Source organism: Struthio camelus, chromosome 4, assembly GCF_040807025.1.
Source record: "Struthio camelus isolate bStrCam1 chromosome 4, bStrCam1.hap1, whole genome shotgun sequence".
NCBI classification, from domain to species: domain Eukaryota; kingdom Metazoa; phylum Chordata; class Aves; order Struthioniformes; family Struthionidae; genus Struthio; species Struthio camelus.
In genome coordinates, this window is record NC_090945.1 from 58689151 (window position 1) to 58715139 (window position 25989).

At 41.1% G+C, this 25989-nt stretch overlaps 1 protein-coding gene across 11 annotated transcripts in view; it reads right to left on the bottom strand.

Moving 5' to 3' along the window:
• Positions 1–1012: 1012 nt before the first annotated feature.
• ATP10D (ATPase phospholipid transporting 10D (putative)) overlaps positions 1013–25989 on the bottom strand; it is a 50872-nt gene continuing 25895 nt past the window's right edge. For 9 of the 11 annotated variants that reach the window (XM_068942956.1, XM_068942954.1, XM_068942957.1 and 6 more), the window contains 14 exons: positions 22726–22934; positions 19953–20141; positions 17250–17865; positions 15664–15764; positions 14604–14730; positions 11160–11344; positions 9210–9519; positions 8485–8561; positions 7862–7987; positions 7237–7437; positions 4798–4878; positions 4450–4554; positions 2894–3081; positions 1013–1645 (listed from right to left, as the gene is read on the bottom strand). In XM_068942956.1, coding sequence (XP_068799057.1) covers positions 1123–1645; positions 2894–3081; positions 4450–4554; positions 4798–4878; positions 7237–7437; positions 7862–7987; positions 8485–8561; positions 9210–9519; positions 11160–11344; positions 14604–14730; positions 15664–15764; positions 17250–17865; positions 19953–20141; positions 22726–22934 — 3038 coding nt within the window. In that variant the 3' untranslated portion in view covers positions 1013–1122. The remainder of the gene's footprint in view (positions 1646–2893; positions 3082–4449; positions 4555–4797; positions 4879–7236; positions 7438–7861; positions 7988–8484; positions 8562–9209; positions 9520–11159; positions 11345–14603; positions 14731–15663; positions 15765–17249; positions 17866–19952; positions 20142–22725; positions 22935–25989) is intronic. The other 2 variants (XM_068942965.1, XM_068942963.1) reach the window with 2 other exon arrangements.

The window sequence follows — 25989 nt, forward strand, 5'->3', positions numbered from 1 at the left end:
ATATCTGCCCTGCATAACAGCAGCTGCCTCAGACCTCACAGCATTTGTTTAAATTCCTTCAGAGATCTTAAAAGATGTGGAATATGTAATGTTGATCATTGACGAGGAAAACTCATGGTTCAATTAAAAAGCAGAGCCCTTGCCCCAAACATGGCGTCTAAAAATAAACACACAAATCTTGGCAATTTGAAAGCAGAAAGTTCTAAAAAGAAACATTACAGAAAACGGTCTCAATACCAATAATTCATCAGCAGCTACAGTTTGAGGGGAATTGCTTATTTCAACAGGTGCTAGTGGATAAAAACAATTTCTTAAATCCCTCCATAAATTAGCCATGTAACTTTTTGGGGGTGGAAGCAAAAAGGTGGCTATATTCTAGACAGTCTAGACTCCAGCTGCATCTCAACCAGCTTTTCTGTGGTGTGCAGAGCAGTGGGAAGCTGACAGAGGCAGGACATCTCCAAGATATTTATGCAAAAGCGCTCAAATTTAGGAACTACCTTCTTTTGAACAGCCTTTGCAGACACCGATACTGTTTATTATATACAGTCTGGAAGAATTTAAAAGCACCTGGGAGTGGAAAAGAGAAATGTCATCAACTTGAGGCTGCCATTTGTAAGAGAAGGCCTGAAGGAAGACTGGAGTTACCTACTGCAAAAAACAGAGGATTTTCCAGTGGAGGCATGAGATAGAGTTTAGAAGAAAGAGTTTTACCAAGTCTTGCAACAGGCCAATGAATAACGCTACATCCTAGCCTTTTTGCTTACTTTACACTTCAGCAAACTGTGTCCAGGGGGAACACTAGGATTTTAGGATAGCAGTGCAAGACAACAGGGTGGGGATGAGAGGGTAGGTCTTACCTGAACTGGATCCTGCAAATCCATAATTCATACAGTGTCCATAACACCAACAGGTGTTATGCAATGTTGCATAATGGAGATAAGCAGTACGCAGTCAACTGTGTGAAAAGTAAAAAAAAAACCAAAAACCAAAAAACCCAGCCATTTCGATCTTGAACATCTTAAAAACTTTATAAACATAAAAGCTTTTGAGCAAATGCGTGCATCATCTACCTTGGCTGAACAAAACAAAACTACACGGTAGCACACACCAGCCATGCTGTTAACATTCTGACTCTGTAAAATATGTTAAAGCATCTTGTTCACACAAAGCAGAATTCAAACCTGCTTTTTGTGCTAGAGAAACAGCACTGTTGCCCTCTTCGGACACACACACCGGCACTTTGGCACATGAGTTATTACTTCCATATGTGTCTGCGCTAGGTTTTTTTGATGAACTTGGAAATACAGTCTTTTCAGAGTTCAGGCTGTTTGTATTCCTGGCCTCATCCGGAATGCCTGATATGAAGGAGGCTTTCTCTGCTAACCCAACTCTTGAACAGGGCTGAAAAGGTGTTTCAGATGTTGGCAAAACACTGGTAAGGCTTTCCTCCTCCGATGCAGCACCTGTGGCTGGGCTGGAAGACCCAGAAGTAGCCTGGAACTCTGTCCCGCAGTTTACAATGCAGTCGTCTTTCCATCTCTTAATTGCTTCCCTCTGCTCCTCAGGGGTCAGTCTGTCAAGGTGCTTGGCTCTCAACACCGGAGACGGAAACAACGTTCCTTGGAGAACTCTCAGCAAATATCTACAGAATAAACAGGGCTTCAAATAAGCTGTCTGGAAGCGGATTCAGAACCATTTCCAGTAACACTAAAGGAAACCAAACACCATCCATGTAAGCCTGAGGCTGCAGCAGTTTCTGAAACACAGGTTTGCAGGTGCCATTTTGTGAACATAAACTACCAGGCCAGAAACTGCACCAGAACATATTTTTAAACTGGCATTTTCAAAGACAGATACTGATCTCAGATGCTTCCAGTTTTTGTGCTAGACCTGGTGCCCCTACAGAGAGGTAACTGCAGCAACATGCACTTGCAATTTCAGTGGAGGGTGAGTCCCCACAACACTGAAAATGGAGCTTTCTGTTTGTAATGTCAGGCCCCAGAAAATAAGGCATAAAAAATAAGGTCAGTTTAGAGTTTCCCTGGACCATCTTGATCCTCAGTGCAGATGCAAGGAGCTATGGAAAAAAAATCAGGCCTAGAAAAATTCATGCTTCAAACTGACAAGTTCTTTATCACTGCTGTTTGACACTGATAATAATAGCGTTAAAACCTTCAAAGTTGGGAAGAGTAGTCATAGCATCTTTCTAAAATTCCTAACTTTTCTGAGAGTCAGAGTACTGAACAGAAACAAGGAAGAACACAGAGGCAAAGGCCAAGGAAGCAACAGCCTCACATGCAGCAAGAGGAATATGGCAATACAAGTGCTGTTCCAGAATGAAACTCCAGGATTAATCCATATTAGAACTGACCTCATCAGTGGCTGAGGTTGGGCAAAGGTTTTAATCACAAATTTTTTCACAGTGAAATAAATGCAAAGCATTTTGACTTACCAGTGGAGTAACTTTTACTCTCCCTGTACCAACACCCCAAGAGGCTTATAGCCCCTGACTAATTAAAGCTCCTGTCTTCTGTATTTCAGTGATTTGATAGACTTATGCCTGTTTTCATCATGGGATCGATGCTATTACCCATGGGATTTCTCCTCCGATTTTTTTTTGTTAATTTTTTTGATTATTTTTTTTCCTTGATTACTTTCTATTTATCCTTTGCAAGAAGCTGAAAAGTCTCCATTTAGAGGGGAATGTGAGGCTAAAGGGTGCTCCATGCCTTCTGGCATAAGGGAGTGACACTAGGATGTCTGGAGTTTTTAAACTGAGAGATTTATAATTTATAATCTAATCAGAGATTTGATTTGAGTCAGCATCACTGACTCAAAGAAAACTAATTCGTTAATAACAGCAATCAGTAATTATAAAACAGAAACATACCTAGGTAGCAGAGCAACACAAGTAGTCAGAAGGCAAACTAGGTAGAACACTGGGTCTGTCATGTGTTTTTCCATGATCCAGTAGGGATTGGATGGTGGATTATAGGTTTTGCAGGTAATCCCAAAAGCCAGAGCAAAGACAAAGTAAAATAGGATGCTGCCAACTATAACTATCGTATGTATCCAAGTCTGCAATTTAGAAAAGGAAATAAATCAGATTTAAGCTGTAAAACCAGAAAGACCCACACATCTGTATGCGTATATACATGCATGCACAAACACAAACACGCATACAGACTCTCTCCCTCTTTGTCTAAGGACAGCCTCCTTACGTAACAGATTTGTTCAGAAAGACAGTATTCTTAACTCTTAACTTTATGTAAAACATTCCCAGGAAGAATAAAACCTTCTTCCTACAGCTTATAGGTAACCTAGCCATGTAATTCTAATATATTTTGGTTCTACCAAACGCATAGTTCTTGATTTCTTTGCGGAAGACTTTATAGTGCCATGTGCCTCAGATTACAAGATTATTCACAGGCAACACAGAAAGCCTTCTCAAACAAGCTGAAGAAAGATCTTCACATGGCACCACCCTTACATATCTTGCTTTAGATGTTGACTGAGTTTTCTGCAATGTCTTGCCTTAATTGTTTTTAGTTGGCTGTATCAGTTACTACGGAAACAATACTGCCATTGGTCTGACCGCTTGCCCACGTTCAAAAATGCCACAGACAGCCCATTTATGCAACGTTTTGCTATTTCGTGCAGACGCATTCATGCTACCCATATTTTCCTGAATAAAGACATTTCTAAAGTGTTGCCATGCTCCCACAAGAAGAATGAAAAGACTGGATCACAACTTGAAATTTCATCCATTATGAAGCAATTCCAAAAAATCTTTCAAAAGAGAGAGGAAAAGCAAAAGCCATTAAGCTGTGTCCTTCTACTTTAAATATTATTGTATTTTCTCTAAAATTATGCCAAACAGGCAAATATTAGCCTTGTAAAGATATTACATTGATCCAAGCTAATGCAGACAATACCAACAGATGCTTTAGCTTATACAGGCTTAATTAAAAACTGGAATTAGAGTTCCATAGTATAATGGCTCTGTTCTGGCAGGGAAACATACCTTTGATTTGTCCATCCTGGCTAGAGAACAGAACTTCAGTTCCAAGCATTCAAAAACAACAGTTCACACTGTTGTCTACAGAAGGCAAGCCTTGGGAACTAATGAAAGCTGAGTAGATCACTGGCTGGTTTTACCCTTTGCTAAACTAAACGGACAGCCCCCAAACAACTGAACTCTAATAAGGTAGGATTCCTCCACTATTTACAAATAATTCTGAATCCGAATTTTCTTAACTTTAGCCATAAATCTACTGACTCAATGACAGCTGCCTTAAGAGAGCTCACAGGGTTACCATAAACAAAATAGCTAGATTTTGGCCCTTTTATACATATTCTGTTCTGTATATGCAGTTCTTTTTTCTGTTTAATTTTAATGAGAGTTGTATGCTAAGAATATACTCATTAAACAAATGAAGTACTCACCACAGTTTTACTCTCGATGAGCAGGTGAAATAATATTATAAAGAGTGCTGCTGTGTTTATAGGGTTTCCAAAGGAAAAAATGTCTATGTCTGAGCCATAATAAGTCTGTAAAGGAAGAAAGCATACATCCAAACATATCATATATATCATCCAAACATGTAAAGCAACATGAATAATTTCAGTATTGGACATCTTTGCATGCAGAAAGTTCAGCCCAATTGCAACAATGATCCTAGAAGTATACATTTATATATTACAAGTGCAGGCAAAAACTGCATTTTATTCTTTAATTTGCTTGGGTTTTTAACGTGTCGAAGTGTATAAATGTATTTCATATCCAGCACTTACAAAGTAAGGCACAAAAAAACAAACAAGACTCTGGTAGAAAGCATCCAGCAAGGTTATCCAGAAAGTTGAAGGCAAATAGGCCTGTAAGATAAAAAGATAACGGCATTGAAACAAGTTGAACCAATTGCTGCTTCTTTAGTGAGAATTAATTCTGTTTTTTGGGAAAAATTATCTGCAGTAGTAATTCCAGTTAGTTTCCCAATCCAAAGGCTCCTTTTGTGCTGTGATAATAAGAATAAAGAGTTTTTTCCAGCTGTCAGTACTTAAATCAAGAGCCAGATATGTGCAACCTGATCCTACAGCTGTGTCTGCTAAAACAGACCTACCAGAGCATAGCTAAGTGCTAAGGAAGGAACAAGGCTAGGGGACAATGAATTACCCTAACATCACTGAATGGCAAAGTCCTACTTTCTCCTTCCATCTCCACCCCCTTCTTCTGTTCTTGTGTATGTGCTTCTGCCTCTTAATTTGTGCTGGCTGACTCCTCTGTGCTGACCAGGCACTTCTGTGAGCTAACTGAATTCACCAGAACGTGAGAAAACAACCCTCTTTTCTGTTGGGATAACACCTTGCTGTTTTAATGAGCTCTTGGAAGGATGTGATGAATAACAGAGCGGGCACAAAAAAGTGATTGTAACTACCTGGGCGAGAAGAGGGGAGACGATGAGAAACAGTGAGGAGAGGAGAAGGAACAAGCCTTCCCCATTCAGTGGCAGCAAACTGCTATGACAGCTCAACCACCTCCAAAACCATAGTCACACGGGCCTTGGCTCAGATATATCCCACCTAATTTCAGGCACTAAACAGAGACACTTAGGTGAGCTTAGTCACACTGGACTCCCTCTACAATTAGCGGAGAGTTGGTTCCTCCAAAAAGCCAGCGAGCCCCTCCAGCTATTGAACTGCTCTTTGGAGATGGCAGGGAAAACTAATTAGTCTTCTCATTTGCCTATGCCAGGGAAGTGCCTCAAATTACTGAGGATGAATCCAAGTCACCATCTATTTTCATAGTTTGTACAGAGCTGTGCACTTGTGATATGACAGTGCAGAATTTATACTTCCACATCTTTTAAAGCATTTCTCCTTCTTTAATGACTCCAACCACAGAGCAAGACAATACTGAACTGCACAAAAAAACCCAACTCAATTAAAAAAAAAAAAGAGAGAGACAGACAGAGAGGCAGACAAAAACTATTGTGTAATACAGTAATTCTGATCATGTTGTCTCAAAAACTTCCTCTCAGTTCAGCTCACCAATCTGTGAAAAAAATTACTCCTCTTGAAGACCAAAATAAAGGGCCATATCCCGAGGCCTTTATTACATTTACACAGTTCAAAACTCTCTCTTCTGAGTTTTGTCTGCTTTGACAAAGCACAGACCTGCTCCAGCCAGTCTACAGAGGCTCAGATTGGTACCCAAGAAGTATCTGGTTTAGCAAAAACATTATAAACCAAACAGTTTAAGTTATTTAAGGGTATGCAAAAAGAAAGGCAGAAGCCAATAAACAAACTAACCAACTTGTGTCCTCATTTTATATATCCTTCTTTCTCTTCTAAACCAGAGTTTTAGGTGAATCATATGCTGAAGCTTCGCCTCACCTGGCTACCGGTATGATTTCTGTCCCAGGCTCAGTATGTCACTGCCTTCAATCATTATAATAAAATGATCATGTTTTAATTAAAAGTGTTATATTAAAAAAAATGATAAAAGTTAAGCTAGAATTCATGCTAAGCAAAGCAGAAATCAGGTAAAAGGTTACTGATTTACCTAATTTTGAGTTAGAAACTTTACTCTCCCAAAACTCCTGTGGTTTTCTGTATTAGAAGTTTTGAGTGAAATTACTTATAAAGCAGACAGGAAGTACAGTGTCTACAGATGGGAGAAAAGAGCAAGCAGTGAATTCCAGAAGATACTTATGAGGGGAAAGGAACCCTGAATGACAGGACTTTCTCGAGGATTATTTGAAAGCTGCAGGAATCTGCTCAAGGTTCTTATCTGTTCCTTATTACTGTGGTAGCTGACCCCTTAAATGACACTGAAAAATCAGTATCCAAAGCCTGTATCTTTAATTGTAAGCCCAGATGCTCAAGAAGAACAGTTTTTGAGGAAGCGTGTTGACAGCTGCTCAATGAATGAAGTGAACATACTGGTAACAATTTTTATCTAGTACACTGCTTCACCTAAAGTCCTTAATTTCTCTTTCTATCCAAATGCTTGATAAGACTGGGTGCATCGCTGAGAAAGAGCCTGCAAAAAACTTCTGAGAAAACAGCTTCCAATTGTGCAAATATTGCACAGGCCTGGATGTTTTTCTAATAGAGAAAGTGGTTTTAAACTGCTTGTTTGACTGATGAGAACCATGCAGGAAAGAAAGAAAAAGAAAGTGCTCAAACGTTGACCATTTCAATCTGCTTCAGGCCAAGCATTCTTTAACCTACCACAGATTTCTGGCTCGCCACGTACAGCTGCGGGAGCTGCATGAGTATCTCTGCAGACACATCTTTGTCCAACACACCACAGACGATGGGTGGCACCGATGTAAAGAGGAGATTGAAAAAAATCAAGATCCAGTAGTCAGTCATTGACGTGCCCGAAAATCCACAGAAGAACTGATACCAGAACAGGAGGTTCACATAGGCCTGAAAAGTCAGAGATGACATGATAAAATGTAATCCGTAATCAAGGTTTTTGAAAGTTGAGAGGGGAAAAGAAAAGACAGATCTTAGGTCTGGTTACAGTAATCTGTAGAAAATTAAGTATAATTGCCATACAGTCTGTGCCAATCTTGCACTTTAAAATTTTATTTGACTTGCACTCATCTTTATATTTCAAAAAAATGTTGCTGGATGCATGGCTTGTTTAAATAGTCATTGCGGCACCACATTATTAATGCCTGTTACCCGCTTTTTAACCAAAATGGACAACGGCTATCTGAATATATCTGGAGTCACAAACTCAATCCAAGGAATAGGAGTGGACTCTGGTCTCCGCAGATGCAAGTGGAAAAGTAAGTTGTCTCTCAAATCAGCAAACTGTGATTTCCCTGGGATGACAGCTACATACCACGTTCTTGTAGAAGAAGTAGAGGATCATGTTGGTAAGTCTGGTATAACACCAGTGACCATGGACAAGCAGCAGCTTCCTGAGGTGTCTAAACTGAGAGACTGCAAAATCACTCGCCATCACGGCCTGCAACACACATGAAGGAAAGGATACATTGTGGTAAGAGGGCAACTTACATACTACTGGAAATCCTTATTTTCCGATTTGTTATGCACAGCACTTACACTGTTACCCTCATTCAGATCTGAGCCCTTCTGTACAACATTTTACACTAATGCAACTCAGCCCAACACAACATATGCAGGAACAAGGCTGTCTGCCTTGACGTTTAACACACAAATCCACAGAAGTCGCTGATGTTTGGGCTGCTCGTTTCCTGCCAGCAGGCAAGTAACTGGGAGTTCAGTGACAGGCAATAAGCTCTGTTGTTTGGAGTTTGAACCCCCTGCAGCATTTCACTTCTGAAAGCTCCTGGAAGAGAGCTGAGGCCTGGGCATGAGCTCAGGCTGCAAACTCCCCCGTATGCAGTAATGGACTGTGGAGCCACCGGGCCCCCAGGGTGAACTCTGAACAGATTTAAAACAGACTCTGATGTCATTTACAGCTGTCTTTGTATACACTACCTGCATGCCTTCTTGGCCTGAGATCCCCACACCGGTGTCAGCCACCTGGATCATACTGACATCATTGGCACCATCACCTTTAGAGAACAGAGAAGCAGAAAAAAATCAAAACTAGCCTTTCTTACTTGGAATGCAAACTGGAGGAAGCTTTGCTGGCTGTCACGTTGCCATGTAAGTGGCAGGAAAAGACAAATATACTAGAACACCACAGAGATTAGGGAAAATTATTTCTGCAGCCAACAGTGCAGACTACGGAAAACTCTAAGGAGAGCAGGAGGAGTATGCGGAAGGTCTGACTGAATAGAGGAATAGTCTTCACACAGATATTAACTGTTCTGTCTCTCAGAATCTAGTCAGTATGCTGGAAAAGAAAATATGGATGTTTTAAATCACAGCCAGTCATCTCTCCTCTCCCTCAGTATTTTGGGGGGTTTGTGATGGAGAATGACAATGGGAAAATCCCCTCACTTGCCCATCCAAACATGTCATACAACACTGTGCACGATTACTCCTGTTCTTCTTCTCAGAGGATTACCATGAGTAAGTTTACGGCCCAAACTGGCTAGCTCAGATGAGTAACACCATCTTACGCCACAGACAACTGTGATTCAAAGGGTTACCTTCCCATGTAAGTACATTTTATTATAGACATTAATAAAAATATAGCAGAGGAGAAACTGGCTTCTACGTATTTCCAGACAAAAAAAGGTAACCAGAGGACTCACCTACAGCTAATGTCACTGCCTTTAGCTTATTTCGCACCAGTCTGACCAGGACACTCTTCTGCAGTGGTGTGGCTTGGCAGCAGACTACAGCCCGACATCTTTCTGTGAGGTCCAGGAAAGTGTTCTGTAGGCTGTCATGAAGGACATGATCTAAAGTCTTTCCATCGATAACCAGACCTGCACTGGACCCTGGAGCTTGGGTGGAAGGACTTGCAGAGAAATACCCAAGTTTCTGACTGTTTTTTTTTTTGGTAGAATTAGTTTTCTGAATGCCTTCTAAAATTGCATCCATCACCAAGGCACAGGCATCCTAATTAAAGACAAGAGAAAGGCAACTTACTAAAATGCTGTTTGCATTCTGGCTCCCTTTCCCACTTATAAAATACACATGAAGAAAAGATCAAATGCTGCCCTTGTATAGCAGTTCACTTACTCCAGCAGGACTAAGACAAGGAGCTGATTGACCCTTTAAAACTCACAAAGGCTGCAGTCTGTTGTTTCCAAAATGGGTCTATGATATAACCTTGCTTAAGTACATTTACTTGGGTATTGTACAAGGAGGAGGGAAAACACTTATGCACATCAGTTTACAGACTATCAGAAAAACAATCCTTAAGGTTTCTACAACATAAATATAGCTATGGTACAAGCCTTTTGCTCTCTACATTTGTTTTGTGTGGCATGCAAAGCAAAGGAGTATTTCGAATCAGTATATAGGTCAGCTGCAAACGATTCTAACTGGCCTTGTGCAATTTTTTAACCTTGTCAGAATAAATAAAAGACATCCAAAAGATTTTTTGCTAACAATATACATACTGGGTGTGATACATAGAAAACATGCATTTTAGAGTCTTCGCTTATTTCACTTTGAAATTAAAACAATGACAGATCCTGTCTACGTTTGATTTCAAAGCCCAGTTCCAAGTAGCAAAAGCACTTTTGTAAAAGGGGCTCAGCCCTGACTGTTAACAAAGACACTCTTTGTCCAAGTTATTGAGGCAAAGTGGAAGGTAAAAAGTATTAGTAAAAATCAAATACCAAACATTCCCAAACACAACTGGACAAAAAATACTTTCTTCTTCAATTTATCTTCCCAGCAGTTATCACTGGTCATACAATCTTCTAGGGTGGACACAACTTAATTTTTTATAAGGAAAGAAGGAAAATGTTCTTAGAAAAATCTTCTAGTCCTTTAGAGAAGGAGTCTCAAATTTCATGTCTCTGCTCTGGGGAGAGACTTTACAAGCTGACTTTACCAGCCACAATTTGTAATCTTGCTCTTGAGAAACCCAAAACTGATAAATTAAAATTCGAAAAACAGCTAGTTATAAACATCAACAAAAGGGCACAACTATCAAGTAGGATTAAACTTGCCACCCAGAACATCAGCAGCTTACCACTCTTTACCACATGACTCAGTTATTGGAAAACTCAGTTAGAGGAAAGCTTTTTCTGTATTAAAATTGTCAGTTGGCTAATTGTCTCAAAAACTGCGCTTTAATGAGACAATTCCTTGTACATATACGCAAGTCAAGCAGGGTTGAGGGAAGATATGACAGAGCGCAGGACAAAACGTTAATTCAATACAATTTCCATGACAATAATTCCTACAATGCTAGCATGCTATAACTCACAGCCTTCTGAAATCTCTAATGAAGCACATCAACTCTCTAATCTAGCACAAAGAGAAATTAAGCAGACTCCCCAGTTAGAATAATCAACGATCATTTACGGACTGTATGTAAAGAAACAGATGTTACACGCACACAAAGTATTTCACCCGCAGAGAGGCAAACTATCAGTTTTCCAGTGTTTTGGTATGCTAAGAAATCATGCCACCTTTTGTCACATGGGAAAACAGAGGATATTTTATTTTTCCATATAGCCACGAGTGTATTTCTCAGCAGAAAAAAAAAAAAATCTCAAGGAAAAGGGTAATTTTTGACTCACTCTACTTTGTGATTTGAGAGTGAAGATTTTGTCATCTGGCTCCAGCAGTCTACAAGCATAGGCAACGTTGACAGCTGTCTCTCTCTTGTCACCTGTCAGCATCCATATTTTTATTCCTGCTTTCCGTAACGCCTGAATTGTGTCTGGAACACCCTCTTGCAGGCGATCTTCAATGCCAGTGGCACCTTAATTCAGACAGGCAAAAGGATTAGTGCCATCTTATTTCCAAAAGAAAAAGGCTGCAAGAACGACAGGACAGGATGGTCTTTTGTGCGTATTGGCACCCCCAAAAAGACACCCTCCTGGGAGATACTCGGACAGAGGACTTCCTCCGTTCCTTAACCCTTTTGTCCGAAAGCCCACCACATGCCTGATTATTGACACATACCCTCCTTACAGCCTGTGGCCTCCAACTCTTCACAAGACCCTTTTAAGCTAACCTTTTCAACCTCACAGTTGTCTCATTCCACAGTGCCAAAAATCCCAACCCTACTCAGTATCTCCCATCACCCCAACGTATTGCAGACCCCCCAGACTTTTTAAGACAGACATACTCCATTATTCCCGCTCCCTCCAACCTCAGCCTATCCCAGACTTTCTTTTCATGTATCACCTTGATCTTTCCTATCTTAAGCCCTGCTTCTCCTTCTTATTCTCAGCTCTACTCCTAGCTGAATTCTCCACACCTCTTGTTGCAAGCCCCCACCTCTTCCACACCAAAATCCCCTCTTTTTGCATACATTTTTGTATATTGCTGCAAAGTTCTCCCATTCATCAGGAAGTTTCTCAACCTCTCATAGGTGCAGTATATCTTGTCCCAGACCCCTCCAATACATAGCACTAAACTCCTGCTGTCACTGCAGAGGCAACCTTGACGTATTTCCCCATAGGCAGGAAACACGTGCTCTAATCTCCCTCTCTACCCTCCCTCTCCACTGCCTACTACTGACAGACAAAGTTGCCCCTCCCTTGGTTCTCCTTCCAGGGCCCCTGCTCTGGCAGGGATTTCAGAAGCCTGGGGCATAGCTGCTCTTGTCAAAATATGTACAGGAAATGGATGTGTGTATAAGAGGAAAAAAAAATCCCCCAAAAGAGACGGATCTGAGAAAGACAAAAAAAACAACTGCAGAAAATGCTATCTTTGATCAGCTTACCACTCTTATATGCAATATATACCATATTATATTACCACCCAATATGCAAGACAGTATTATGTTGTATCTCAGCAGATTACAGAAAGACTTTCAATAAAATAGACAGAGACTTTAACACAGTGACATCCTCTCTTCTGGTCTGCACAACAGGTAGAACTGTGTCCCTAAAACCAATTTATAAAGTCTTCCATTCTGGTGACAATGAGGTTAACATGACATCAGCATAAAGCAGAACCATCTCTGAAAAGCAGAAATGCCAGTGATTTAGTATGGCAGAAGACATTTTAATGGATTGCTCATAATACAAATGGTACTAAATCATAACTGGGGGGTTGGCTGGTGGGATTCTCAAGCTAAGAGTTTCTCAGAAACTTCAGCTAATTGCAGCTAGTTGAGTCTTAGAGACAAATTTAATTTAAAAATTCACAGTAAAGTTTTCCCTGTTAGTATGTTTCTAGTGAGCAATTTGTCTATAAAGGACTGACTGTGATATCATGATGGATCAGGACCACAAGGTCAGGCTAACTTTCATGCTACTGCAATTCCCGCAGTAAGCAGCTGCCAACGTGGCACAGAGCTCATGGCCACTGGTCACCTGGAAGAAGATAACATCCAGGTCCTTGCTCTGCACTCTGCTCACACTTTGACATAAGCCAAAAGTAAAAAAAATAAAATAAAATAAAATAAAAAGGCAGAGAGGAAGATGCAGAAATTTATTTGATGCAAACTTCTCTGACAGACACGTACTGCCAGACAACAAGGGAAGAGAGAACCAAGTTCAGACTTGGGCACTCTACTCACGTAACACTCTCATTTCTGAGGTTATGTGATTACTTCTTAATCCAACAGAAGCCAGTTTCAGTATGTATACTACAAAAAGCCTGATCTGTGCTCAGTTGAGCGCTGTGTGTTAGGATTATTTTTTCCAGAAATAGCTTTCCAGTCAACTAAAGGTCTGGGGCTTCACATATATCCACACGGATTTCATACCTGCCTACGCAATGGACTACAAAACCACCGCTGGCCTCTCCATGATCCTGGCAATACTGAGATGATTTGAATTTTTGCTTGTACTTCTTTGAGGGCAAAGTCTCTTCATTTCGCAGTCCTAAGAGCACAGTCAGAGAATTACAGCTGCAGCTACACTGGGTAATTTTTATTACAAAATAGAAGGAGGAAAGGCTTAGAGAAGCAGAATGAGAAGTGCTTTAAGTACTTCTGCTCTGCAGATCACAGTACACACATGCTCAAGCAGTGGTAACTAAGCTAGCACAGATATTGAACCAAGCACCTTGGCAGTATGAAGCCATTTACCTTTTTTATTCTTACTCCTGCTTAAAGCTAGGGCCAACCCATTATTGCTGCTGTCCCATCAAAGACATGATATGTGCAAAAATGCTTTTGTGCGCAGGACAGCAGGCCTCCAAAGCAACTAGATCTCCCTCTGCTGACTTTCCAGTGCATAAGGTTGCCTGTACTGTGCATCATCCCTTAAAATTATACCAGCTAGCAGTACTGCCCTGGCTTCTCTCCAGAGATTGAAGCCAGCAATCCCACAGCTCCTTTCAGTATCAAGGATTATGCTATTTGTCATGAGCAGAGGTGGCACAAAATGAGGGAGGGAATAGCCTTCCAGACAAACGGACTGGTCTCTCTCTTCAGCTTCTCGTAGCAGCAATCTTTACTACCACAGTCAAAGCTTTGTATTTTGTTGTCCAAATGTCATTTACTGGGCAGTTCTCCAGAGCTATTGTCCCTGACTGCCAATAGTTTACCTCTTACACACCTACACCAAACACTTTTCATTTTGTTCTGACTTCCCAACTTCTGCACAGCTGAATGACCATCAGACCACGGTTCCTGCGGAAGTGTACCTGATGCTTATCTCCACGTAATTACAAGCAGACATGGCACAAGCATACCTGCCATGCCAGTAATGCCACAAAAAATATGTCCAGAAGTGGGATCCCTGCAAATCTTTTTCCAGGCAGGCTTGTGATTTGTTACTATCATTTAATGGGATTATGACGGCACTCAAACATTCTCGTGAGCACAAAAATCAGTTAAATCTTGTCCTTTACAAACAACAGAACACTAGCTGCCTTCACTGGGTTTTGCAACTAGCAGAAACTTACCAGCAATGTTTACAACAATTCAGGAGTGGCAGTGAATTCTACATCTGCAGAAAGCTATATATTATGTAAATCAGGTTAGCACAGCTCTTTGCAGGTAAATTCAGATTACAACTGTTATAAGGGATCTCCTGTGAGTGAAAGCATTTTCTACCTACCGAGCAAAGTTAGTTTGGTCTCAAGCCTGATGGCAGATTCAAGCAGCAGCTCCTCCCTATTGTCAATACTGGTTTCTGCTAAAAATTGAAGATTTAACCACTCTGCATATTCTGCATCACTCATCACCTACAGAGAGAGAAAAAACACAAAGGGCGTATCTATACTGTGTTTCCAAAGAGGCCCCGAAAACGTCCTCAGAGCCAATTCTGTTGTCCACATACTGAACCTGGAAGTGCAGTCCCCTGTAATGCAGTCCACGTGTCCCCCAGCACGTCCATAGATGTAGTATGGTGTTAATAAATTATCAGAAGGCCTTGCCAGGCTCCACAGCACAAGTTGCTCACCAGCAGCCTGCAGGTGCCTGGAGGCTGCCTGATACATTTCTGTTCAGATGGCACGTAGGCAGGCAAGGGAGCATATGGTACTACCTACTGCTCTTTAACGGCAGCATAGACACAGCCACAGAATCAAAGTCTCAGCTTGGAGCACTGTACAGCTACCCAGCCTATGCTTTCACTTTGCAGGCGGCTTTGTAAAAAGCTTTCTTGCCTGTTTGAATCCCTACTGAATTTTACTTCTAAGTAGCTTTAAATTCAAAATAGAATCTCAAAACATCACTTAGTTTTGCATTTAGTTTTCAAGACCTTGTAACACTGAGAACTGTTTGTGAAACCCCATAAAACAGGCCTGACTTCATTTGTTGAATATATTTGGGAAACAGCTGCAAACAGGGTAAGTTTCACATGAGACCTACTCTACCCAGCTCCAAGCCAACAGGACTCATGCAAAAGAATCAGGCTATTTATTTGTCAACCTGGTTGCAGAATAACACTATTAAGCTGCTTGGCATCTTATACTGACAACAACTACGCCTACCTAACTGAATTTAGCAGTTGATTTGGGTCAACTTACAAACTTCTCCTGAAAGAACAATGATAATCAACATGTGGCAACGGGAGCATTTGTTTCAAAGTCGTGATGTTTGTTCCATAGGTGATACCGCTCATGTTGCTCATGGGCTGTAAACATCCTCAAAAATATGTATAAAGAAATAAATACCTTTTTAGCAATACATAAAGTGCGTAGTCCCCTTCTAGCATAGCCATCCAAATGCCTCTGAGTTTTCTCTTTAATTTTCTTTTGTTCCGTTTCTGAACTTACTGTTACACAAATGCAAAGAAAGGAAATTAAATTCTTGGACTAAACATACTGGAAGTTTTTGAAGGACTAAACATGGTTTCTAAAGCAAAATATTAAACAGATTTTATTTTAATTCTGAACTTATCTTCATGTTTGCAGACTGTACTGCAGCTGTGTCTCTGGCTACCATGCGGTGTGGCAGTCTGCACAGGCAGTGATGGGGAATCAGCCTGGCACTGATAGATATTTCAGATGGCACCAGCATCTCAAAATGTTTTTCTAAAATGAAATGCTTTTCTAAAATGAACTGGGCCACAGCCACTAAGCAGGTTTATTGTCACTAGTCTAGTGAGAAGGAACCAAAAGGACAATCACAGAGAAGTGTTTTAAAAATAATCCTTAAAGGGTGGAATATCCAGAAAGGCATTCAACTCACCTAGCTTCAGACTTGTAGAAGTTAGGTCCCAAGCTTACCTTGAGAGTCAAAATGAGGAGAGGCACCTTCAGAAAGGAAATTATTCCTCTAGTAAAACAAAATACACTCTGGAGGTGCCTCTTCCTCCCTGTGGCCTACAGAGGCTTTCTGTCCAGGCATTAGATGGCTAATACTAGGTGAGATAAAATGCATCCTTGACGCTAAAAACATCCCTCTTCCTCCATGAGATCAGCCAAAGAACATAGAAACCAACTCCCTTTGGCTTCTACAGCAGACAGTGAACCTTTAAAAATAATTCCATTCTACTACTGTCCAAATCATTAAAAAAAAAAAAAAATTGGATTATCTCTGGAACTTATCATTTCTTTCTAACATACATAGATAATACTTGCTTTTTATTACCTTCAATTAAAAAACAATGAGTGTAAGCTACAGCGTATGAATAAATTACAGCTAGTGCTGGAGCAAGGTTGTGCATCTCTCCTGTGGCAGATTCCAAAAACGTTTAGCCCTGAACACCAGGGCCCAGTAGGAGGCACCGTACAACTTTACAGGCATTGGCTATTATTTTTACACCCAGAAACACTCAAATACTCAGTACTCAAGAAGAAACTCAAAGCGTTGATCGGTGACAGCATCTGCTACTACCACATCTCTCCAAAAGCTCAGATACACTAACACAGGTTAAGGCTAGAAAGCCTCTCATTCTAATCAAGTCTATCAAATATCTTTCACTGCGTAGCAGAAATGGGGTTCTCATTCAGCCAACCACTTGAGCAGATAACCTTACTTTATAGCCGGAAATTCTTCAGCTAGCTATAAACAGTTTCTTTAGGTTCCATTAAAGTCTTTGAATGACAGCAACTTTTCTGTTCTCAGTTTCCACAGCAGCACACAACACAGCCATACCTAGGTCACAAGCAATAATATCTTTGTGTGTTCCCTGTAAGGGGCTATTCACAGAGTTCTGCTTGGTTACTTGCTTCCTCTTACAAATCGCACTGGCCCTTCTGTTCAACTAGACTGGAGAATGACAAAGGTGAACCAAGAATAAAGTTATACAAAATACCTTCTAACGCAGTTCCCAACAAATCCATCATGACTGAGTCTGCACCTTTTGTGTATACCACCACTTTGTTGGAGACCGGATGCCGAACCACCACTGACATCCTTTTTCGCATTGGATCAAAAGGCAGGATATGCAAAAGCTGAAATGTTAAAGATCCCAGACCTGCCAAGTCCACAGTTATTTGATCAGGAGTCCTAGACCGTAAAATACATTTATAAGCCCTGGCAGCATGAACCAGGGCGGCTTCATCTGGACTCTCAGCTTCATAACATAGTTTAGGTAAGGGAGACTGTTCAAGAGAGGAACCAGCACTGTGGTGTTCACAGTCAGCAGCTACATTCCCCGTATCTAATTCCTGAGGTAGTGAGGGGCTTTCTGGGCTGTCACCACAGGGAGGCTCAGCAGCCCTTTGAGCAGTCCCATCTGCAGCAGGTGAAGCCACTTTCATCCTGAAAATAGATAGTTTGCTCACAAAACTATTTGGGCTTTCAGATGATGAATCTTTTACACTTGGAAGTGGAGAGGAACTTAGTCTCCGGACTGACAACCTCTGGAACATCTGCCTGATTTCCTCAAGGGATTTAATAGGCATCTTACCCAGTGAAGATAGCCTCATCTGGAACAGAACAGATAGAGAAAGTATACACGTTAAAATTTTTGTATTTTATTTCATGAAAGACAGACAGCTTACAAATTATGCATACTTCATAATGAATGCAGTATTTTGAAATCTACCATGATTTTGATTACTTATATTAAAAATGGCCGGTTCAAATAAACCTATTACCGTGAGTACACTAAAGAGCTTTTGTCAGAGCTGTATTTATTCAAACTACATGTATTGTAAAAATATTTTAGAGTTGAAAATTGCGTGTATGCATGTATTCCAAGTTTCACTCATGATTCCATGTAATACTGCTCTTTAGAACTATTTCAGTAATGAAATAGTTAGTATGACATTACACCTTTTAAAAATCATGGCAAATGGAAATAAACATTTTAATTCTTGCTTTGAATCAGCAAGATACTTTTAAAGAATAAACCAAGTCTGCACCCTTCACAGTAACTAACTACAAGTACAGTTAAAAATACAGTACCTTATCAATATTTTTTTAACGTGCGAATTTAAACCAGAGGACAGTCCTTCTCCCATCAATGTTACAAAATACTTGCTTTACTGTTATTCAAAACAGTTAGGCAGCAATTAGCTTATGAACAGTAAGTCATGCATGGCTGACACTCATTTCTCATCACTGGTGAAGGGTGAGTTATCTCCAGGAAGCACATTCTCCTTTGTCATTGAAAAACAACAAAAAAGGACAGACTCTGGCTTCAGTTCTAGCCCAACTTTACGCAACTTGTACTGTCTCTCTATTCAGCATCATGGAGATGGAGACCAGGAACATCCTCCTCGCATCACCTCTCCCTAAGGAAACACCGAAACCTCCCATTCCCTTGAGGTCTTTCATGTCATTTCCTAACCCTGAACTCAAACCTTTATGCCATATCCCTCTTCCCAATGCACCTACTAGTGACTTGGAGATCTTTCTCCCTGTTAACAAGTCATCTAGAAATATCATCCTAAAAAAAAAAAAAAAAAAAAAGCCGATATACTTTTCTACATCATTCCTTAAGGAATGACTAGGTAGTAACCATTGCCCCTTGCACACATTCACATATACGCTGCCTACTACGTTGATTTGTCTGGGAATGCCTGGAAGCATACTAAAAGACCAGGCTCACTTATACACAGGTGGTACCTAACACTCCACAGGGTACCTTTGGGGAATGTCTCCAGCCATGGTTGTAGGTTCACTGCCTAGATAGACAGCAAAATCTAGTTCTGCATGTTACTGAAAAACTTTATTTGAAAGATACAATCAGCAAATGGAAATCACAGGGTGTGTGTGGAACAGATCAAGGTTGAATTTGGGAGTTACCCTGCAACACAGTCAAAATCAGTAAGATTATGAAAATCCCACCCTGGAAAACAACTTTAGTTAAAAAAAGAAAGTAACATCATTAGACAAAAGTTAGATGTATGTTCTGAAAACAACAGTCAGTCTCAGGAAGAACTTAAGATCTCAAGCTCTCCAGGTCACTAAACCAGGACAGTCTAACAAATCCACTGTGCAGTTAAGGTGAGGCTTGTTATTCTATACTGAGAAGCATTTTTTCTTCAAGTCATTATATATGTGAAACCTGTTCTTCCATACTTTTGCAGGAACTCTTTTTGAAGAGTCAGGGAACAGGAAAAGAGCCTTCCCAGTTCCAATACCCTGGGTGTCTTCTGAAACGATTCTTATCTTTCAGCCAACAATAATCTATTTGTAAAGGTAACCTGAGAGTTAGGGAGCTCTGAAAGCTATGCACATATCTGACAAAAGATAACTGAAAATATAATAAAAACTGTAATTGCAATTTAATCTCAAAATAGGTCTTGTAAAAGTTAAAAATGATCTACATACAGAAGCATAAATATTCAAGTCAAAGTTTTCTGCATTAGAAAAATCCTGCCAGCATTAGAACTCACAGCACTCAGAAAATTTACAGTATTTCCTTTCTTTCTAACCCACAAAAAAAAACAGAGAAAAGGGTCATTTTGTAAATGTCAGTTAATTATTTTCTCCTTTCATAATCGAATTACAGGGAGCACTTTTAATTATAAATATGCCCAAACAGTTAAAAGTAAGACCATCTTACCTTCTGACGTGGCTGATTGGGGGCTGAAACTACAACAGTATTACATATAGCCAGAGCAAGGAAGAAGTCAGTGATGTACATTGCCTCCAAACATGGCTCGCTGCTGGCTTCTTCTGATTGCGAATAGGAATGAGAAGAAATGTGACTGAATTTCTCCAACAGTTGTGTGTCTGGTACAACATCTGTTTCCTATTGATCAAATTAACAAAACTGTCCATTAGGACATAAGCCCTTAAAGTCCCAAATGGGACTTCTTGCACAAATAATTATTTCTAGATATATTCAAAAAGTACTATATAAAGCTCATATACTAGGGGAAAATGATCATTCCCCAGACATTACCGACAACTGATTCAAGAGACCGATGTCAAAAGGTTTTAAATTAATCTCAGTCTCTTGAGGTAGAATCAACTGCAGATGAATGAAGTATAGATCATACAATTTCCTTTCTCGTTAAAGGGTCGTTCCTGTCAGATGCTGAGTTGGTAATACTAGAAATGGAGGAGCATGTTGGCCTCCTTAGTGCCCTGTACTAGCCCACTGCGAACAGCAAATTTTGTGCCAAGACAGGTGAATAGCAGAGCCTTAGTTGTAGACGCTTCAACAGACGTTAAACAAGACGAACAGATGAACGTTACTTTGATACCTTCAGGTACAGAAGCAGCGCTTTTATCCCTGTTAACCCCTAATAAGTGCAACTGCAATATTCATCATCTAGATTCTGCCTATTACAAACAAATAAAATGCCAGAAACCTCTTAAACCAAAAGAACAAACTGATGAACCAGTCAAACTGATGAAGGCAGTCATTTTAGCTTGAGTGATCATGGAATCATACCAGCAAGAACCAAAGCACGCATCTTTGTGACCCAAACAAATGCTTCCTTTTTGCTAGTCACGCCTGTATTACCAAATACAAATACTGACCTTTTCACACAGTTTTATGCACTCCTCCACAAGAAACTGTGCATAGTGGAATATCTTTTCTTCAGCCATCTAAATCTTACCTTATTGGCAAACATAACTGCTTTCTCTCTCTCTGCCTTTTCTTCTGGCAATGTCCCTTTGTCAGCCAAGCCCAGCCTCAGCCTGGCACCCAGCAGGCGGTTGGTTAGGTGGCAGGGCCCAAGCGTCTCAAAAATCCAAAGCAGCTTCCTCCTCACATTGTTGTGCAAGGTCACAGTGCCATGGTTCCCACTGAGAGACAGTTTCTCTGCATCTCTGGCCCTATCGCTTGGATTCCCCAAGTTATTAAGGGGGTATAAGCCACAGAATCACAGAATGGTTGAGGTTGGAAGGGACCTCTGGAGATCATCTAGTCCAGCCCCCCGATCAAGCAGTCATCTGGAGCGCATCGCCCAGGATCGTGTCCAGGTGGTTTTTGAATGTCTCCAAGGAAGGACACTCCACAACCTCTCTGGGCAACCTGTCCCAGTGCTCAGGTCACCCTCACAATAGAGCAGTTTTTCCTCATGTTCAGACGGAGCTTCCTGTGTTTCAGTTTGTGCCTGCTGCCTCTCGTCCTATTGCTGGGCACCACGGAGAAGAGTCTGGCCCCACCCTCTCGACACCCTCCCTTCAGATACTTGGACACACTGATCAGATCCCCCCACAGTCTTCCCTTTTCTAGGCTGAACAGGTCCAGCTCTCTCAGCCTTTCCTCCTAGGAGAGATGCTCCAGTCCTGCCCACAACTGGACACAGTACTCCAGGCGAGGCCTCCCCAGGGCTGACGAGAGGGGCAGGATCACCTCCCTCCACCTGCTGGCAACACTCTGCCTAATGCACCCCAGGAGACCGTTGGCCTTCTTGGCCACAAGGGCACGTTGCTGGCTCACGGTCAACTTGTTGTCCACCGGGATTCCCAGGTCCTTCTCTGCAGAGCCGCTTTCCGGCAGGTCAGCCCCCAGCCTGTATTGGGGCATGGGGCTGTTCCTCCCCAGGTGCAGGACCCTGCACTTGCCTTTGCTGAACTTCAGGAGGTTCCTCTCTGCCCGTTTCTCCAGCCTGTCCAGGTCCCTCAGAATGGCAGCACAGCCCTCTGGGGTATCTGCCACTCCTCCCAGTTTTGTATCATCAGCAGACTTGCTGAGGAGGCATTGTGTCCCTTCATCCAGGTCATTCATGAGTAAGTTGAATGACACTGTTCCCAGTACTGGCCCCTGGGGGACACTGCTAGCTACAGGCCTCCAGCGAGACTTTGTGCCACTGACCGCAGCCCTCTGCAGTCTGCCATTCAGCCAGTTCTCAGTCCACCTCCTTGTCCACTCATCTAACCCATGCCTCCTGAGCTTGCCTATGAGCATTTTATGGGAGAAAGTCTAAGTCCTACTTAGATACCTAACATAACTTAAAATATCTAAAAAAATTTCACTTGAGACTGGGTCTAAACGATTTCTTCAGGGGGAAAAGGAGAAATAAGGTACTGAACTCCTGTCTTCCACTTCACATAGTATTACCCTAACTGGTCTTTGTTTCCCATCTGCTTTTTCATAAACAGCTTTGAATAGGTATTAACAACTTACGCTTCTATAGCAGTTCTGGCCTGTCTTTATAAACAACAACCCCCAGTTTCATTTTTGCCATTGATTAAAAAGTTAAAACGTATGCCGTAGATTGGCTTCAGCTAAGCAACCACTGGAGGCTCTCATTTTGATGAAAGAAAGAAAGGAAGGGTCTCTTACATGACAAGTGCTCAGCTCAACTAGGGTAAAAAGAGATCCTTCATGAGTTATTCCAGAAATTTAGTATGAAAACCCAACAACTTCTACTTACAATGCGGCTGCTGAAAGCAACGTGTCCTGAGTGGGGAACATCACTGGCATCGTCTTCCCCTCCTAATGCAGGGTAACCACCAGATAACTCATTCACTGCTTTGCTCTTGTGCCCCCTCAATTCTGACATAAGGCTGAAAGAGCCACGCCGACCATCAGGTAAATCCTCATCTTCTGAATCCATCTCTCGATAGGATTCCAACCTCTTCGCTACAGAAAGAATAACAAAATCATTGTTTCATAAGCAAAATGAATTTTTTATAAAACACTGGAGGCTTAGGAAACAAAACTTAACTATGTACTAAATTCCTTACTAAGAGTAATCTACACTTTATTAAAAATCAAAACCCAGTAAGCTATCAAACTGTCATCATTCTGTTTCGAACACTGCACTGAAGAGAAACACACTCCACTGGAAGAATTCAGAGGAGAGAGCAAGAATAATCAGATGTCTAGAAAACATGACCCACAAGGAAATAATTGAGCAAGTTAAGAGCTACTTAGCCTCAAGAAGAGAGCATTGATGGGAGCCAAATAATAGTATGTAAAGGGCAACTGCAAAGAGAAAAGAAATAATCTCTCTTCTGTACACACTGTGGGTAATAGAAGATGCAAGGGTCCTAAATTGTGGCAAGACAGGCTCAGGTCAGGAGACAGGGAAACTTGCTGTCACAGAAAACATGAAACACTAGAACAGAATGCCTGAGAAAGCTGTGGATCAGTCATCACTGGAGGTCCTGAAGACACACAAAGAAAAAGTTTACAAAGAATAGCAACAATTCTGCATTAGGGTAGAGAAATGGGACTAAATCACCTCCTGATGTCTTTTCTAAGTCCAATTATTTTATGATTCAGCAGGACCGCATGACAGTGGTTTGAGAGGTACGGCTTCCAGTAGGAATTCAGTGAAATGCTTTCTTGCCATTTATATATTGAACCCCCCCCCACCACCAAAAACGTATACAATTATTTTGAATTTTGAACTGAAAAGCATGCTTCAATAATAAAACTTTGTAATGACACATCTAACACCTCTGTTCCATAGATTTAAATGCCGTTCTCTGCCCATAAATTTAGCTAGAAAAATTAGTGATGCAAAAGATTCCTCTGTAGCAAACAGAAACTAGCTAGTGCTGTCATCGGCCTGTTGAGAATATATCCAAAGGTGCGCACCTGGGTGCTGGGACCAGGTTTGACCAAGTGTAAGAGTTTGCATTCCTAATCCAGACAGCACTGGATCACTGTACACTGTCTAGCTTTCAAGTTTTCACCTGTTATAGTGAAAATAGCATGCAACGAGCATGCTCTAGCAATTCAATATCTGCATCTACAAGTAACATGAAAAAACAGTTCTGAGAGCTGTGAACTGCCCATTTATCTCAGTTAAGTGTGAATACAAACACTGACATCCTAAAAAGCAATAATAACATACAGACATCTCCTGTGACAGCGCTTCTTTGTTATTTAAAGTGGCAGCGACTGTACAGGAGAGAGATGAAAAGCAGGATATTATTCCGGTTTATGGGAATGGGAAATCAATCCACAATTCAAAAGTCTCCAGTTCTGGTGCTCAGAAATGGGATGGAAGAAGCTGCCTTGTGTCCTAATATTACAATTATTATAAGTACACCTTGGAGGCAAGAGCATATAGTGGTAGAGCAGAATTACGTCAGACAGACATTTTCCATTTGGTGGCTGAACTGGGGAAAAAACATACCAAAAAGTTCTTTTCTTTTAACTGAAAAACAGCTGTTGTTTCCCGTGTTGGACAATTTCTTTTGTAAGGTTTGGGCATTTGGTCCACTTCAGGAACTTCCAAGCATCTTCTTAAAAACAACACGTAGGAAACGCGGAAACCAAAGACGTTTGCGACAGTCATGAAATAGATTTAGAACAAGGACCCTCCCATCTCTCAGACTGCAGATTTAAACCACTTATACACCCGGATCAATGCATCCTGCTGTAGCTGTTCACTTTTGTTTACAGAATAAAATAAAAATACTGTAAAATAAAGCCGGGGCATAATGGACTGTAGAAGGAAGAATGGAAAGCAGGGGGCTTAGTGCAAAACCAGGGCTCACCCCCTACAAAGTCAAAATGCAGCTGGTAGGGACTCCCAGTTCCCACACTTTAAACAGAACTTGAATTCTCTAGTATTTTTGGCTGTCCCCAAATGGAAATTTTTTATTAATAAATGAATAAATTATTTACTGATAGCATTTTGCCTAACTTTAGCCAAATAAAATCCTCATTTTACTTACTTCCACCAGACGTGGAAGGATTCTGTAACACAGATTTATGAACTAAGGGACTGAGAGGATGATCTCAAGGATACTCTATTAATCCACAAATGGGCTAAGACTGCATCTGTTCCAGGACAGTATGGACAACTTCCTTTTCCTCCTAGCCAAAGTGCACGAGCATAGCTATGTCCAGAAAAGGAACCACCAGATTTCCTATCCTCTTAACTTTTTCTTATTTCCTGTTATCTTCTCTTTGCAGAACATAAACGAAAACCTCCTTTCCCGCAACGTGCCGTTCTGATGAGTCCGAGGAAAGCAGGGAGACCACAGCGCATACCTCCCTTGTGAAGTCACCTCTCTGATGTCAATATAGATTTAAAAAAAAACAAAAAAATAGATCTCAAAAAAGTAGGTAGATATGTAACAAACTATGGCTCTCAACTACTACCAAATATAACATCCCACTTGTGACATTGATACCCTTCACGTGAAAGAAAGCAGCAGCAGTGACCGAATATGGGTTTGGAGTGACAGGTTAGGACATGCCCATTCCACCCTTGCTCTCAGCCTGCTCAGAAGCCGTACAGCTGCCTGCGTGCTGTGGCTGCAGTGACACGTGCGCTGCCTCTTGTGTCACCACGCTGCTCTGCAGATCTGCCTTTTGCCAAGTTCAGAGAGGCAGTACATGTTATATTAGCCAGAACACCGTTTGCAGACACCTATAACGAGGACAACATGGTATCACAATCATTGGTGTTACGTGCTTCCCTTATAGGCATCCCTTCACCCTGGGCTTTACAGATACAGGTATAGAAATGTATGTATAGACTACGCTGCAGTGCAACTGCTACTACGTGTAGTAGAAAGCCTTGCTAACAGCACCTCTGTGCAACTGAACAAATAACAGTAAATCCTACAAGTAAAGTTTTACAAAAATAAAACAGAACTAAGTAAAACATAGGCCCTCAAACACTTTTCAGACTGATTTTCAGGTTCACATCATTTCTATATTTGTTAGTAAG